This window comes from Marmota marmota, unplaced genomic scaffold, assembly GCF_001458135.2.
Source record: "Marmota marmota marmota unplaced genomic scaffold, marMar, whole genome shotgun sequence".
NCBI lineage: Eukaryota > Metazoa > Chordata > Mammalia > Rodentia > Sciuridae > Marmota > Marmota marmota.
The window spans coordinates 25,349,666-25,366,307 of NW_026000026.1; the positions used below are offsets into that span (position 1 = coordinate 25,349,666).

The 16,642-nt window shown below is 49.8% G+C and overlaps 1 protein-coding gene across 5 annotated transcripts in view; it reads right to left on the bottom strand.

Moving 5' to 3' along the window:
- Hck (HCK proto-oncogene, Src family tyrosine kinase) overlaps window positions 1-16,642 on the bottom strand; it is a 41,222-nt gene that overhangs the window by 15,336 nt on the left and 9,244 nt on the right. For 2 of the 5 annotated variants that reach the window (XM_015481777.2, XM_048811125.1), the window contains 5 exons: window positions 7,377-7,494; window positions 4,391-4,430; window positions 3,960-4,062; window positions 3,250-3,348; window positions 1,665-1,768 (listed from right to left, as the gene is read on the bottom strand). In XM_015481777.2, coding sequence (XP_015337263.1) covers window positions 1,665-1,768; window positions 3,250-3,348; window positions 3,960-4,062; window positions 4,391-4,430; window positions 7,377-7,494 — 464 coding nt within the window. Of the gene's footprint in view, window positions 1-1,664; window positions 1,769-3,249; window positions 3,349-3,959; window positions 4,063-4,390; window positions 4,431-7,376; window positions 7,513-16,642 lie in introns of all 5 variants that reach the window. The other 3 variants (XM_048811124.1, XM_048811123.1, XM_015481783.2) reach the window with 3 other exon arrangements.

The following is a 16,642-nucleotide window of genomic DNA, read 5'->3' on the forward strand; positions in this document are numbered from 1 at the left end:
GAGGTTTTATAATATTACCAGCCTTGATTTATAGATGAGGAGATTGGGGCCCAGAGAGATGAAGTAACTCCCCTAAAGCCACACAGCTGGTAAGTGGCATGGCCAGGATTCAAACCCAAGCAACTGGCTCCCTCTTAGTCACTCTGTCCCAGTCCAGATGAGGCTGGCTTGACTCATGCACCATAGGGTGGGCAGAATCCAAAAAACCAGCAGAATGATATTCAGGGGCCTCATGCTGCAATTTTTGTTATGGTGGCTCAGCCATCATGCCCCTGCCGTGGAGGCTATGAAGGCTGGACAAGGGTTGTGCTCCTGCCCCCACCGGCCTGTGAGACTCTGTTTGATTGCTCTGTCCCTGTCTGCAGCATGGACCAGCCCTGTCCCCAAGCTGTCCTGGGCACACCAGAGAGGAGAGCTGCTGGGCGACAGGAAGCCTTGTCTTTCTTTTGGTCTCTGTACATTTCCCCCTGGGGCCTCGAAGGGGGCTTATTGGGTGGGAGAAAATAAACAATCTCTGACCTGAAACACTGACCGTGAGTGACACTGTCCTAGTCACAGGGGTCCAGTTGGTCACACTGATGCTTTGATCAATGTTCCCAGAAGGGTTTGCTTTAGGGTCCCGTGAGGTCCCAGTTTATACAACTTGCTTGATTTATGTGAATCAGCAGCACAGAAACCAAACTACAGAAGCTTAACTTAAAGTCGCCCATCCCCTGGGGAAAGCTAGCCTTTGAGGCCAGGTTGTCACACAATGTTTTCAGGCATTGTTCCTGCCCTCCCATCACCACTGAGCAAGATGTCACCTTCAGCGTACAGGGACTTCAGGAGGCTGCTCCAGACAACAGAACCTCCAAACACCTCCTCCAAGGAGCATTTCAGGCACAGTCCAGAGGAGGCCGGCTTGGGTCTTTCTACGGCCTCACCCTACCCGGTTTCCTTATAGAGGGAGAAATTAGGCTTCTGGACAAGATATATGGTGATTTAAAAAATAATAATAAAAGCCAAGTTGGGCACAACGGCACACGCCTGTAATCCCAGCAACCCGGGAGGCTGAGGAAGGAGGATTGGAAGTTCAAAGCCAGCCTCAGCAACTTAGCAAGGCCCTAAATAACCTAGTGAGACCTTGTCTCTAAGAAATATAAAAAGGGCTGAGGATGGAGCTCCGTGGTTAAGCACCCCTGGGTTCAATCCCTGGCACAAACAAATAAATAAACAAATAAAAGCTAGTAGCCAGATGTGATAGTTCACACCTATACTCCCAGTCTGTCGGGAGGGTGAGGCAGGAGGATCTCAAGTTCAAGACCAGCCAGGGCAACTTAGTGGACTGTCTCAAAATGAAAAGTAGAAAGGGCTGGGGTGTGGCAAGGGTAGAGGCCCCTGGGTTCTCCCTAGTACAGGGGGGAATGCAAGCTAGCGAAGATCCAGTTTCCAGGGTTGGCTGGATAGATTCCCGAGCCACATGGCTGCCTCCCCAGCTGGGGGCCTGGCCTCCTGGGGCGACGGGGCACAGAGCTTGGACCCCGCCGGCAGAGGGCAGGAGAGAACCGGCTGCCTGGCCACCTGGGTGGGTCGCTCCACCCTCCACGGAGCGCGCTCGCGCTGGGAGGGTGGGGTGGTGGCATCGCGCCTGGGGCACCGGACAAGGTGGGGAGGGCTGGCGTCACCTTTTGTGGTCTCGCTGTCCCGGATCATGAAGGAGCCCAGCACGTTGCCGGGAGCCAGGAGGTGGCGCTCTGCGTCCTTCCTGCTGATGCCCTTGAAGAACCACCTGAGGGAAAGGGACGCAGAGGTGGTGAGCCGGCGCGGTCTGTCCCTCTCACGCAGAGCCCGGCGGCCCGCGGGACTCAGTGGAGGACAAGGGGAGGCTGCGGGCTGGCTTCCTGCAGCTTCATTTGACTCTGAGATTTTGGAGAAAACAATCACCTTTTGATGTCCAAACAGATGTTTTGCCAGAGGCAAATCCAGTTTGCTGAGACTGAAGCCTAGGGGACTTGGGGGAGGGACTTCAAAAAATAATGCGGTGTTACAAATGCAAAATGGTCTTTCCAGGGCCGCTCAGTCGGAAAGACAGGGAGATGGATAGGAAGACAGAGTCCAGGGACAACTGTCCTAGCCAGCTGTGAGCAAGCATCTTAATTTTGCAATTTCACAAGCACGGGTGACCCTGGGAGGTTCCTTCTCAGGGCCCTGGGGTCTGTGGAGTGAGGCCTTGAACTTCCCTAGCTTTTCCGACAATCTTTCTCTGCATATACATAGCTGAAAATAAAGTTGGTATGAATTCCTAGGCTTGAACGTGAGATTGAAAAGAATTTTGTAATTGGGATCATATCCTAGGAACTTTTCTTCATTCTTCCTGAATATTTGGAATATTGGGTAGAAAAGTTCAAGTAGCCCCAGTTGAATCCATCCCCACCCTCACAGGGATGATAGAAAAAGCCGGGCACAGTGGTGCATGTCTGTAATCCCAGCAACTTGGGAGGCTGAGGGAGGAGGATCGTGAGTTCAAAGCCAGCCCCAGCAATTTAGCAAGGCCCTAAGCAACTCAGTGAGACCCTGTCTCTAAATAAAATGCAAAATAGGACTGGGAATGTGGCTTAGTGGTTAGGCACCCTGGGTTCAATCCCCAGTACCAAAAATAAAAATAAAAATAAAAAGCCCCAGAACAGATGTCAGGTGGCCTTGGCTCTGCCACAAACCCTGTGTGACTTTAAGCAAGTTGTTTTCCCTCTTTGGGCCACCGTTTCCTCTGTTATCAGCTGGGGAGAAAGATAGCTAGTATTCATTGAGTTCTTCTTATCTACCCAACAACTCTATGGAATTATCACCTTTCTTATTCTGATTTTATAGGTGATGAAACTAAAAACAGAGGGGCAGGCAATTTGTCTGGGGTCTCAAAACTTGGAAATTGTAGAGGGGGTGTTCAAATCCAAACAGTCTAACTCAAGAGCACAAGTGCCAGCGCTTATCCTTGCAGGGAAGGTGCACAACGCACAGGTGAATAACCAAAGAAATGATATCAGTTTTCTGCTAGCACGAGGTGTTCTGTGGGGATAAAACAGGCTCACATGAGTGAAAGTTGCAGAGGGGACCCACCTTAGATGGGTGGCCAGTGAAGGCCTCCCTGAGATCTGAAGGGTGAGAAGCCAGCCCAGCCAGGAGCCTGGGGAGAGCGTGCCAACAGGAGACAGTGTGTGCAAAGGGCCTGAGGCAATCGCGCTTCCTTCTGGAAGCAAGAAATGGGATACTTACTCCTCCGTCTCCAGGGAATTCACGCGGGCCACATAGTTGCTTGGGATGTAGCCCTCTTTCCTGGTGGCCAGAGATCGCGCCCTCCACCACTCCCCAGCCCTAAGGGACAAGAAAGAGGGGAGGAGTCAGGGAGCAGAGGGACCTTTCTCCAGTCCTTTCAGGTCACCCCAACTTGGCCTAGAGAGTCCCCCAGCCCCAGGAGGTCAATGGGGTGAAGGGCTGAGCCAAGATTGTCCTGAGCAACACGACAAGATATGGACTCAGTCCCCACTGAGCATGAGGGTCAAGCCTGTCCCTGAGTTCACAGCCCGTGGACTGGGCCTTTGCCCTGCTCGCCCTCACTGGCCCTGTAGCTGGCCCAAGGCAGGGCCTGGTGCCCACGGGGACTCACAGAGGCTCTGCTGAGCCCAGAGGGTGTGGTTGAGCAAGCCCTGCTCCCCTGTCGGCCCAGCACTGGCTGGTGCTCTCCCCACAGCTGAAGGGGATGGAGCCCGGGAACTCAGAGACCTCCCCCTGCTCCCCTCTGCCTGGGCTGTGCCATTGCTAGGTCCCCTTTATAGTGGCCCCCATCGGGGTGACAACCACCCCTTTTGTCTCCTCTGTTGGGACCACAGCCATCTACTTCTGGGCCAGCCTCTCGGGTCTTCCCTGAAGACAAGGGTCTAATGCAGTACTGAGGTGGGCGAGCTGGGGACAGGGTGGGGACTCACTCCTCCAGGACCACCATCTGGTCCCCCTTCTGGAAGCTGAGGTCTTCACGGTGAATGGCCTCGTAATCGTAAAGGGCGACCACAACAGTGTCCTCAGAGCCTGCTGGAGGGAGAGGCGCGGGAAGGTAAGGCGCAGGAAGGTAAGGCGCGGGGGTCCGCCCCCAGCCCTGGACTGCAGCTCTGCTGTCCCAGCATGAGCAGGCTCCTGCCACGCGGCACGGTTCCGGGGTGGAGAGGGAATGGTGTTTTGCTCGTGTCCCTGGACAGTGTGACAGGAGTGCCAGGGCCTGGGCCAGAGTCTCAGGGCGGTTCAGGGGGTGTTCAAGGATGTTTTTGACCCTCTGGGATTTTTGCCTCAAACTGGACTGAGAACTTGACCTAACCCTCTCCATAGCACCCCACTCTACTGACCCTGGTTGCCAGGTACTCACCCTCCACAAACCCTGGGGGGTTGCCATTGTAGTTAGGCCCCTGGAAGGAAGAAGAGAGAGAGGAAAATGAATCTGAGAATGTGCAAGAAGTCATGAAAGTTGTGCGTTTTAAGGAGGCTGGGTGTAGCTCAGGGGTACGGCACTTGCCTAGAACGCATGGGGCCCTGGGTTCCATCCCCAGCTCCACAGGGGGAAAAAATGGATACCCATCCTATCCTAAGTCCTATGTGTTATGGGAGGAGGCCCAGAGAGGTCAGAGAACATGTCCAAGGCCACACAGCACATCAGAGGCAGAGTCAACACAAAGAATACAGGTTTTTTGAGTTAGGGCCTCTGCTTTGGACATACTTGGATTGACACTTCCTCTCCATGTACATGAGGGAGTTGGTCCAGATCAGTGTTTTCCAGTGTTTGAAGAAATTGTAGGTCCACTAATATTTCCCATTAATAAAAGACTCCATTATGTATGTGAAAAAAATCTAAGTGTCCATTCAAAGGGGATCTGCCACTCAGATGGTGGTGCTCTAAGCATCTCTTAGAAGAGGAAGGTCAAGACTCATATAACTTGACCTCAGAGACACATCATTGGATTAAAAAAAAGCTAGTTCTGCAGAATGATAAGTACAATACATATCCTCAATATTTTCCATGGCCTCACACTAGACGGTGTGAGTGTAAATTTATGGAAAAAGTTTTGCAAGGGTCCACTCCAAACTGACAACTGTGGATTCCTCTGGGGGCTGGGGCACTTCAAGTGGAGGGGGAGCATGGGGCAGTGGACACTGCGGCTCTAGATGTAATCTGTGATTCTCTGTTTTCAAGGAGAGTATATTTGTCTGTCACGTGTGTCATTAAACATTCGCTTGAAGAAATTAGGGAACACCGTGGAAGACACGATTTTGAGGGGGGTGGAGATTCACAAGGTTCATTACAAACATTCCCCACCGCTCTGGTTTGACCAGGGAACCACACGGCCCCCTGTAGCTGAGGAACAAGGAACCGCTGATAACTACAGTCCTTAAATCTGATGTTCAGAGAGGACAACCAGACACTGGCAGGAGAAACCCTTTGCTTTTTGCTGGTGACAACTCAGAGGGCCTCTGAGAACCTGGGAATTGGAAGCCTTCAGCCCAGAAACGTCCCAGGGCCACACAGGTTAGAAGAGGAGCAGACCTAGGGGTGCCTTCGGGTTTGTGATCTGCGGTCCGCTCAGGGCATCACTAGCATCAGAAGCTCATATCATCTCAGGCTGTGTTAATAGAGGTCAAAGGTCAAAGGTCAAAGAGAGAGGTGACTTCCATTAGTCTCCCTTTTCAAGAATTAGTCCTGTTGGAGGCATCTTGCTGAGGAAGGGCAGCAGGATGGGGAGAGGCCAGGAACTCCTGTCCTGAAGGGATTTGGAAGCAACGGCTGGTTGTTTTCAATCTCTATGGGCTGTCCAGGGGCAAAGGCTAACAGGGAGGTTTGGGATCAAGAAGTAAGGGCTGGGGCTGGGGCTCAGTGGTAGAGCCCTTGCCTCACACGCGTGAGGCCCTGGGTTCTATCCTCAGCACCACATAAAAATAAAGATATTGTGTCCGTCTACAACTAAAAAAATATTAAAATAAAAAAAAGAAGAAGTAAGGTTATGGGAGCTGGGTATGTTGACACACGCCTGTAATCCCAGCAGCTCTGGAGGCTGAGGCAGGAGGATCATGAGTTCACAGCCAGCCTCAGCAACTTAGCAAGGCGCTAAGCAACTCAGTGAGGCCCTGTCTCTAAATAAAATACAAAATAAGGCTGGGGATGTGGCTCAGTGGTCGAGTGACCTGGAGTTTAATCCCTGGTAACCCCCCCCAAGAAGTAAGGGTTATGGGGTAACAGGCCTCCCTTCAATGTGAGGAAGAACTCCCTGAGGGGCCACCCAGGAAGGCCCCCTCACCTAGCTGGACTTCCAGCTGCTGCCGAGTCCCCAGCCAACCTCAGTTGGGACAGATAGAGGGGCACTGAGCAGAGAGAACCCCAGATCTGGGGTTAGAAAGACATGGCTGAACGTTTCCCTGCTGCTTGGCCCTCTGGAGCCATTTAACTTCTTTGAGCCTTGGTCACCCTGGCTGTGACGTGGCCTAACTGCTGTCTCCCAGCTTTCCGTGAAGAATCATGACAGGAGGCCGCTTACCTGGGCGCCCAGGCCCTGGCAGGTGCTCAATGAACAGGAACGATTAGATTATTACACCCATTACCCCTGCCGCGAGCCCAGCCACTGCCATCACAGCGTGAGTGTCTCACCACCGCTATGACGCTAATGACCCTTTTCACCACCATCATGGTCACCACTAGTATGGCTGCCACCGCTGTCTATCAACCGCACTGTCACCACCACATGACCATCCCCTTCTTTAGCATTGGCGTCACCTAGGAACCTACTCGCCCACCCCTAGGGGAGGCCCTAGGTGAGCTGGCTGATCTCTGCGCCCAGCTGTAAACGGGCAGGTACCGATGGTCACTACAGCAGGCCTGTTGCGAGAACTCAGCCCGTTAATTCTGTAAATCGCACAGGACAGCCTGGTCCCTCGGAGACTGGACAGCAGGGAGTGGGCACCCCCTGGTAGCCTGGCTGCGCCTCTTATTCACTGTTGTGCCTGCTGCTGCGGCTGCTGTCGCACGCCCACCACCAGGCGTACTGCGACTGCTAGTGTATTCTTGCATGACACAGATGCTACTGTGACTGCCACCACCGCCGCTGCTCTTAGGACTGGTCTGGTGGGGGTCACTGCTTTGCAGCTTCCAGGCTGGTGCGCCTCGGCTGGTTGTTGGAGTCACGCTGGTGGGCAAGGTGCTCTGTAGGACAGGGAGGGACGTCCTTGCCTGGGAAGTATCCGGAGAGGTATTCTGGAGAGCATGGGCACCGGCGATGGCTAGGCAGTGCCACCCCGTCCCCACCACACCCTGCGCAGCCTGGGGAAGGAGATGCTGCCAGGGCCTGGCAGGCCCCGCCCCTACTCACCAACTTGATCGGGGTCGTGGGATCTGGCATGTACACAGGGCTGTGCAGGTTGGTGCTGGACTCAGACTTGGAGGCCTTGCCTTTATTCCGGAGGAACTTGGACTTCATGCACCCCATCCTGCAGGCAGAAGGGAGGCTGGGTTGTCCAGAGCCCAGCAGGGGAGTCTGCTGATGCTGCCTGACCTGGTCCAGGACCAGCGGGCTGTGGAGTTGACTCAGAGGATAAGTCAGGGGGACAATGGGAACACCACCGTGCCGGGCAGCGGGGCGGGCAGTGGGTGGCGGGCGCTTCGGCTCCTGGTCAGAATGCCCAAGCTAACCCTCGGCACCTGGCTTCACTCACACCCACCTGTCACTCTCCTGTCACCCAAGCCAGTCTCAGCTCCTCATCAGCAAAATGGGGATAACAATAAAACCTGCTGGCAGGGGGTGGGAAGGACACGAAGACACATGGACAGAGAAACAGCAGCCTTGGGCTGAGGGACTAGAGTCAAGTAAAACTGGACCATTATTGTGCAATAAGTCACAAAGGTGAGGTCACATAACGTGGCTCCAATGATCCAGCTAAACAGTAACCAAGGCATCATATCCCTGTGTCATTCTGTATTTGGTTTAGGACCCTCCCTCCCGCCTTCTCCCTCCCTGGCTCCTCTCTCTCTCTCTCTCTCTCTCTCTCTCTCTAACTTATTTGCTCATTCATTCATTTACTCAATAAACATTTACTGAGTACTTTTCTAAGCCCTAAACAAATCGGGCAAGTCCACGTTCTTATGGAGCTCAACTGAAGAACAGGAGACACAGTTAATAAACAAGTCAACAGTGAAAATAACACCATATTTAGTTAGTGGAATGAAATGTAAAAAGAGAGCATGTCAGAGGGAACAACTGGACAGGGTCCTGTAGACAGTGTGGTCAGGGAAGGCCCCTCTTAGGAGGTGATATTGGACCTGGGGTCGGAATGACACAGGAGCTAGTCATATGACACTCTTAGGGAATAGTGTTCCGGGCAGAGAGAATAGCAAGCAAGTGCAAAGGCCCTGGGGCTGGAATGTGTTTGGAAGAAGGCGGCTGTGAAAGCAGGTCAGTGCAGCTACAGCTCCAGGGCAGGGGAAAGGAGGCTCCGTGAAAGGCTGCCACATCTTCTGGTGGCCATGAGGAGTTTGGATTTTATTCAAAGGAAGGTCGGAAATGATGGCAGGTTTCTGGCAGGACAACCCTGGTGTTCAATTTTTGCTTCAAATCTTCCCACTGGTTGCTGGGTGAAGTATGGACTGGAGGGAGCCCCATCAGAGACTGTGGTGGTCGACCAGCCCCGAGATGATGGCAGCGTGGTGCAGGTGGTGGCTTTAAAAGGGGTAGGAAGTGGAAGGATTTAGGGAATGTTTTAGAAGTAGAGCTCACAGAAAATCTTTGCCACCTGCACCTCAGATATAGCATTAATTTCCAGGATATATAAAGAACTCAAAAAATTTAACCCCCAAAAAACAAATATCCCAAACAAAAAACGGGCAAAGTAACCAAACAGACACTTCACAGAAGAAGAAATATGATCAGTCAACAAATATATTTAAAAAATGTTCAACATCAATAGCAATAACAGAAATGAAAATTAAAACCACAAATTAAAACTACAGAGATTTCATCTCACTCCAGTTAGAATGGCAATTATCAAGAATACAAGCAAGAACAAATATTGGCGAGGATGTGGGGGAAAGGTTCACTCTCACGCTGCTGGTAGGACTGCAAGTTGGCACAACTACTCTGGAAAGCAGTATGGAGATTCCTCAGGAAACTTGAAACAGAACCATCATTTGACTCAGTCTTCCCACTCCTCGATCTATACCCAAAGGACTTAAAAACAGCATACTACAGTGACATAGCCGCATCAGGTGTTTATAGCAGCTCAATTCAAAATAGCTAAGCTATGGAACTAACTTACATCCCCTTCAACAGATGAACGGATAAAGAAAATGTGGTACATGTACACAATGGAATATCACTCAGCCTTAAAGAAGAATGAAATTTTGGCATTTGCTGGTAAATGGATGGAGCTGGAGACTATCATGTTAAGTGAAATAAACTAATCCCAAAAAACCAAAGGTCGAATGTTCTCTGAGATACGAATGCTAACACACTGGCAGGGCGGGTAAGAAGTTCACAGGATTAGACAAAGGGGAGTGAAGGGAAGGGAGGGAAGATGGGAGTAGGAAAGACAGTGGAATGAACCAGACATAACGTTCCTAGGGTCATATATGAACACATGACCAGGGCAATTTCACAGCATGTACAACCACAAGAATGGGAAGTTACACTCCACGTGTGTATGCTATGTCAAAAGACATTTCACTGTCTTGTATAACTAAAAAGAACAAATAAAAAAAATTTTTTTTTAAAAATATTTATTTATTTATTTTTCGGCAGACACAACATCTTTGTTTTGTATGTGGTGCTGAGGATCGAACCCGGGCCGCACGCATGCCAGGCGAGCGCGCTACCACTTGAGCCACATCCCCAGCCCTTAAAAAATTTTTAAAAAGAAGTAGAGCTCACAGACTTTGCTGCTGTGTTAATTTAAAGATGCTTAAAGAAAACACATTTGCCTGACTGGATTCAAAACTGACTGTATCAGTGGAGGAGCATTTCATTATTTTTTTCTCAAAATGGGTGCGCGTATCGAACCACAAGAGGAAGCTCTGCTTTCCCCATCTCTGCAAAACTGCAATTTCTTCTAAAGCAGCTAGAACTCGGTTGTCTATATCTTGTTAAAATAAACACATGTGCTGGGCGCGGTGCTGCAGGCCTGTAATCCCCGTGGCTCAGGAGGCTGAGGCAGGAGGATCTCAAGTTCAAAGCCAGCCTCAGCAACGTCGAGGCACCAATCAACTCAGTGAGCCCCTGTCTCTAAATACAAAATAGGGCTGGGGATGTGGCTCAGTGATGGAGTCCCCTGGGGTTCAATCCCTGGTACCAGAAAAAAAATAGATTTTTAAAAACACATGTTTGTAGCTTAAGAAAGAAAAATATCTGAATGTCCACACCTAGGAAAATCACTGTAAAAAATAAATAAATAAAAAGGAAAGATCCCTCTTTATTTACCAGGATTTGTCTGGTGGGAAGTGGGAACGGTTTACCACTTAGAGACATGAGCTGTTTTGGCTTCGTTTGGTGAATCAAAAAGGAACACATTCTGATTGCCGGAATGCTGGATCACTAATTTGAAAAATTATCACAATTAATCACCATTTTATAAGGTAACTGAGTGCACTTAAAACTGAAACCAACCTCTCTGTTTGATTTGTGACAAATAGGTATTGCCGTCTAGGAGATTAAATAACATTCTTGTGTGGTTAATCACGGCATAAATATATATCACATTTATTTCATCTATTTTACTCGACATAAGGGGATTCTGGGAAGAGCACTGCTGTGTGACATGGGGCGGCTCCTCCCCCTCTCTGAACGCCCACTGATCTGCCTCTGCGACATCAAGAGTCCAACCCCATACATAATGAAAGCTTAACCAATGTCATTTTAGGGTACAGATTTACATAGTCATGATGGCCACAGGGTCCTGAGGGATGGGTCTCTCTGAAGGGCTTGTTTTCATTCACACCAAGGCCATCTCTGAGAAGGATGGTGGTTTCGGGGCTCAGGGTCTGGTGAGCACTGAATTGAGAAACCTTGGAAAGTCCCCACGCACAGTGGCACTAGAGACGCTTGCTCACCACGACCCCCTCTGCTGGCAGCCACCCACCGTGGCTTTGCGGGAGCGCGAAGCACACACAGCTCTGGGCTCCTCTGGCCCAGAGGCTCCGAGGGGCTGAGGCACATTGGGCTGATTTTTGTAAAAAAGTGATATAATGCCAGGAGACAGATCTATGTAAAATGTGACCGTCTCCCGAACCAGGAGAACCACGTCCACTGCCTGGTGTGCGGTGGGCATCAGAAACGTCCATTGCCACATCCCCCAGAAAAGTAGCGTGAGTCTCATTTATAATTCAGTGCTTTCCACAGCCATTTCTTTATGTATGTATGTATGTATTTATTCATGTATTAATTTTTGTGGCACTGGGGATTGAACCCCGGGGTGCTCTACCATGAGATACATCCCAGCCCTTTTTATTTTGAAACAGGGTCTCGCTAAGTGGCCCAGGCTGACCTTGAACTTGGGAACCTCCTGCCTCCATCTCCCAAGGTAAGATTACAGACGTGCGCCACTGTACCTGGCTTTTACATTTTTTATTCTCCCTTTATTTTTTGCCACATTGGGGGTTGAACCCAGGGCCTCACACATGCTAGGCAAGTGCTGTGCCACTGAGCTACAGCCATATTTTTAAAAGTAAAAAGAAAAACAAGTTAGTTCATCTAAAAATGTATTTATTTTACACAATGTCTAAAATTTATTAGCATGCAATAAATAAAAAAAAAATTATCAATGAGATATTTTATGTTGCTGTGGGTCTCACTATGTTGTCCAGGCTGGCCTTGAACCACCAAGCTCAAGCAATCCTCCTGCTTCAGCCTCCTGAGTAGCTGCAATTACAGGCCTATCACACTGACCCACATTCTTCTTTTGCACTAAGTCTTTTTTGGGGGTGGGGGGGGTAAATAGGGATTGAACCCAGAGGCACTCTACCACAAAGCCAACTCTTTTTCTTTGTTTTTGAGACAGGGTCTCACAAAGTTTCTGAGACTGGCCTCAAACTCACAATCCTCCTGCCTCAGCCTCCTGAGCCACAGGGATTACAGGCATGCATGACCAGGCCCAATTTTGTACTGTCTTTAAATCCTAGTGCGAGTGTTACATTCGGTTATGCATCGCTACTTTTTAGGTGCTCTGTCACCATGGTTGGCTCAGGTCCGAGGCGGTGCAGGTACAGGCCATTCCCATCATTGCTGCACAGTCTGGGCTGATCTCCCTCTCATCTGGGTCCCTGAGTGCTGAGCTCAGCTCCCGCCTGGCACTGGCACACAGGGAACCAATACACGCCCAGAGCACCGTGCCCTTTGCAATGGATAGTAAAAGTGTCAGGATGTGATTTCTTTCTTTCTTTTTTAAAATATAATATCTGCTCATTTAAAAAAATACTATGCAGTGCTGAGGATCAAAGCCAGTGCCTCACATGTGCTAGACGAGCGCTTCACCACTGAGCCACGACCCCAGTCCCCTGCCAGGATGTGATTTCTGTTGGGAAGAAAAGAGTGGATATACGGCGCTACACTCCAAAGCCACGTGTGAAGAAGCTGTTAGCAGAGACAGAAAGTAGAATGGTGGTCACCGGGAGCCAGGCCTGAGGCAGCGGGAGGGGGATGAGATGAGATGAAAACTTGCGGAGATGGATGATGATGATGTTTGTACAACGTCGTGAATCCACTTAATGCCACGGAAGGTACCTTTAAAATGGTTTAGATGATAAATTTTATATTATATGTATTTTACCACAATAAAAAAGGGTGGGTACTGGAGATGTAGCTCAGTGGTAGAGCACGTGACCAGCATGCACGAGGCTCTGGGTTCAAGCCCCAGTACAGAATGGGGAGGGCCTATAATAGACACTATAATAGGGAGTGGCAAAGATATGCATGCTGTTAGTATACTCATGCACATGGCCAAAGTTGTTAATATACTTATTAGGTGATAAATGCAATCTGCAAAACATATAATATCAAACTCTTTGATAACATGAATATATGTGTATATTAGCATGTTAATAGAAAAAACAATCTAGGTTTTGAAGAGCAGGGAGGTTTTGAATAGATAAAGATCTGGTAAAAGTCAAGAATGTGAAAAAAAAAAAAAAACTTCCAAAAGGGATTTGAAAAAGCTTAAAACATTAACCAATATACAGAGCAATTCAAGACTCAAAGGAAACCAACATGGTGGCTCACGCCTGTAATCCCAGCAGCTAGAGAGACTGAGACAGGAGGATCTCGAGTTCAAAACCAGCCTCTGCAAAATTGAGGTTCCAAGCAATTCAGTGAGACCCTGTCTCTACTGTCTCTAAATAAAATGCAAAGTAGGGCTGGGGATGTGGCTCATTGGTTAAGTGCCCCTGGGTTCAATCCGTGGTATTAAAGGGGAAAAAAAAAAGATTCAAAGGAACAATCATTGAACCGGAATCCTACACTTATCTCAGAGTTCCTTAGTAGCCAAGAAAAAAAAAAAAATGGAAATCTCTATATCATCACCTTAAGATCCTGGAAGCGCAGGAACTTAGCAGAACAAATATCTTTTGAGCACTAAATTCAAAAGAACATTTATCATGTCACGCTCACATAAAGGCCATTGAAGGGGAGACGGACACTCTCTCCCACTGTGATTTGGCAGCAGAGTCTAATACTTGCTGGCGAGGATTTCCCCAACATATGTCATTGATATTCAGGGGGGTCTGGGAACCATGGAATGGGCAGGGTGGGGAGAGGATGATGGAAGAGTTTTGTGCAGCTTAGGACCTCTGGCAGGGTGCCCTGTGACAGAGGGGCTTCAATTGAGCTTAGAAATGTCATAGAGCCTGGCTCTGGGGTGTGGCAATGTGAAACCAGCAGCATCCACTCCCGAGGGAGATTAGAAATGCAGAGCTCAGGCCCCACCTCCCAAACAGAGTGTGCCCCCTCAGTCCCCGGGTGACCTATGTGCACATTCTGGTTGGGAACGACAGCCCTAGTGAGCATCTTTTGCTCTGTGTCCTCATCATTCGCACTGGGGATTGAACCCAGGGGCACTTAACCATAGAGCCATATCCCCAGCCCTTCTTATATTTTATTTAGAGACAGGGCCTCACTAAGTTGCTGAGGCTGGCTCCAAACCTGTGATCCTCCTGCCTCAGCCTCCCAAGCTGCTGGGATTAAAGGTGAATTTGGCATTCATCCCTCTCCTAATAGTGCCTGGATTTTTCTCTGGGAAAACAACCTTCTCCTTCTCAGGATAGGAGATGTGGCAGGACTAACCCACTCTGGCCTTTAGGATCACAGAACCCTGTATCCCCTGGCCTTAGCAATTGATCTAGTTACAAATCTGTGATCCTTACGAAGGCATTCAGAGTCTTCCCTGGGCATTTTGCTGGCAAAATTAGGAAAAAGGCAGTCTTTATAAATCATGATGTAGGAACTTGGGGCTCTTGGGAATCATCTTGATATCATGAAGAGAGAAGTTGCTTTAAAGTGAAACAACTACAGAGGACAACAGAACTGAGAGACAGAGACAGTGATTCCTGATGGTAATCCTGATGGAATCAGTTTGAGCACCTGGATACAGCTATACCTGAAGATTGTAAACCCCAGGATTTTTCTTCTTCATGAGCAAATGAAATTCTCATTTTTGCCTAAACCAATTTGATTCGGGTTCCTGCCACATGCACTCAAATAGTCTTCACTGATTCTGGCCTATTCCTGGGTTACATGCTAGATTAAACGAACCAGGAGTGAAGCCTAGAAGATGTATGGTGCTGCGGCAAATTCTTTTTGCATGATAAAATCTGAGACCCATCAAGATAGTGGAATGGAGGCTGAACCAGGTGTGGATTATGGTTCTGCCGCCAACTGACTGAGAGACCTTGGTCCCATCACTTCTTCTCCTGAGCCTCATTTTTAAAAAGAAAGGAGGCATTTGTTCCTCAGGCTTGGCCTGAGGTTCTGTGCGACAAGGGTTGTGAGAAACCTTTAAAATCTCCACATGCACACGTGTCTTTCCCCGTGTGGTTCCTGACCAAGCTCTCAGAGCAGAAGTAGCTCCCTGGCCCCACACTAGCCCAGAACCATGGACGCCTGGCTCAGACACTTCCTCAGGCCACTGCCCACCCTGGAACCCGAAACCTGCTCCTGTCCCCTCAGTTTCTGCAGGCCCTGCGTGGGAGGGAAATGAGAAGAGTCAGGCTGCTTGCCCTGGCTGCTTCCCACGGTCACCACGCAGGGTGGGAGGCCTCTCCCGCACCCAGAGCTGAGCCCAAGGAGGAAAGGCCAGGGACTGCCCCCCCCCCCCCGGAGTGGACCGGAGATGGCTTTCTGGGAGTGTCTGTGCACAGCAGAGGTCTGCAAAGGCTGGGGGTGTGAAGCCCCAGAGATGTCCCTTCTCTGTCAAAAGCTCACTGGGCGACCTTAGACAGGTCTCAGTTTTTCTCTGGGCCTCAGTTTCTCCTAATGTGGGCCGAGAAGCTAGACAAGGAGTTCTCCGAAAGGGGCGGGTGCAGTTCTTTCCTGCATGGTCTCTGCTCTCCCTTCCTTCCTCCCTGTCTCCCTCGACCCCTGCAGTAGTCTGCTAGAGGCCATGACTGCTCTGGCCAGTCAGAGTTGATGCAATAGAAGCAGAAATGGGCACTGACTCAATCCTGGTCAAGAAGAGTCAGCCTGTGGCTTTTGGCTAGAAAACAGGCATGTAGCAGCTAAACAGAGTCCAAAATAGATGAATCCAGATTCCCAAGCTCGGACCTAGCTCGGCTTGAAGCTGATACCTCATAGACTTTCTAATGACCTCCCTCTTCTGCTTGAGCCAGTTTGAGTTGGATCTTTTGTTTCCTTCAACACCAAAGAATACTGTCCAGGAAAGAGGACATTCTGACAAGGAATCGCAATTCACACTCAAGTGTAAATGACTGATGGAAAGACTTCTCTGTTAGCAGTTTTGATAGAAGAGAAACTAAGATGATACTAGACCGTAGAGCCAGACCATAGAGTGGGCGAGCATGGGTGGAATAGGGATCCCATGGAACTGACGGCACCAAAGCACCTGGCCGATAATAGGCCCTCCATATTCCTTGGTGGAGTGAATGGATTGTGTTCTACTCTTCACAGGCTTCACCGCACGTGACTGAAGTCAGAAGACCAGAACTACGAACCCAGATCTCAGACAGGAAAAGTTCTCCCTGCTGCAGAGCAAGAGGGTCTCCCTGCTGGTCGGTGACAGGTGGCACTGGTCCTCAGCTCTGCTGCCATTCCCCATTCACTGGGGTCAGCCCAGAGGCGGCAGGCGATGAGGGAAGAGGACAATGAGGAACCCAAACAGAAAGCTTAGGAAGGTGACAGATGGGGCCGGTGGCTCAAGGACATCCAGTTAGAGGAACTTTCTTTTCTCAGAACAGTGCAGTTTTGGGGGCAGGGAGGGACATCTTCCCCAAACAGGGACCAATTCCTTGAGCTTCAAGGTGCAGCCCCTGTGGCTCTGATTTCTCAGATTCTCTGTCTTCCAAATGAGCCACCCTTGTTGCAAGTGACTGTTGTCCCTAATGGACACTCGGGGGCCACCCCTGGCCTCTCATCTGTGCCCCTCTCTG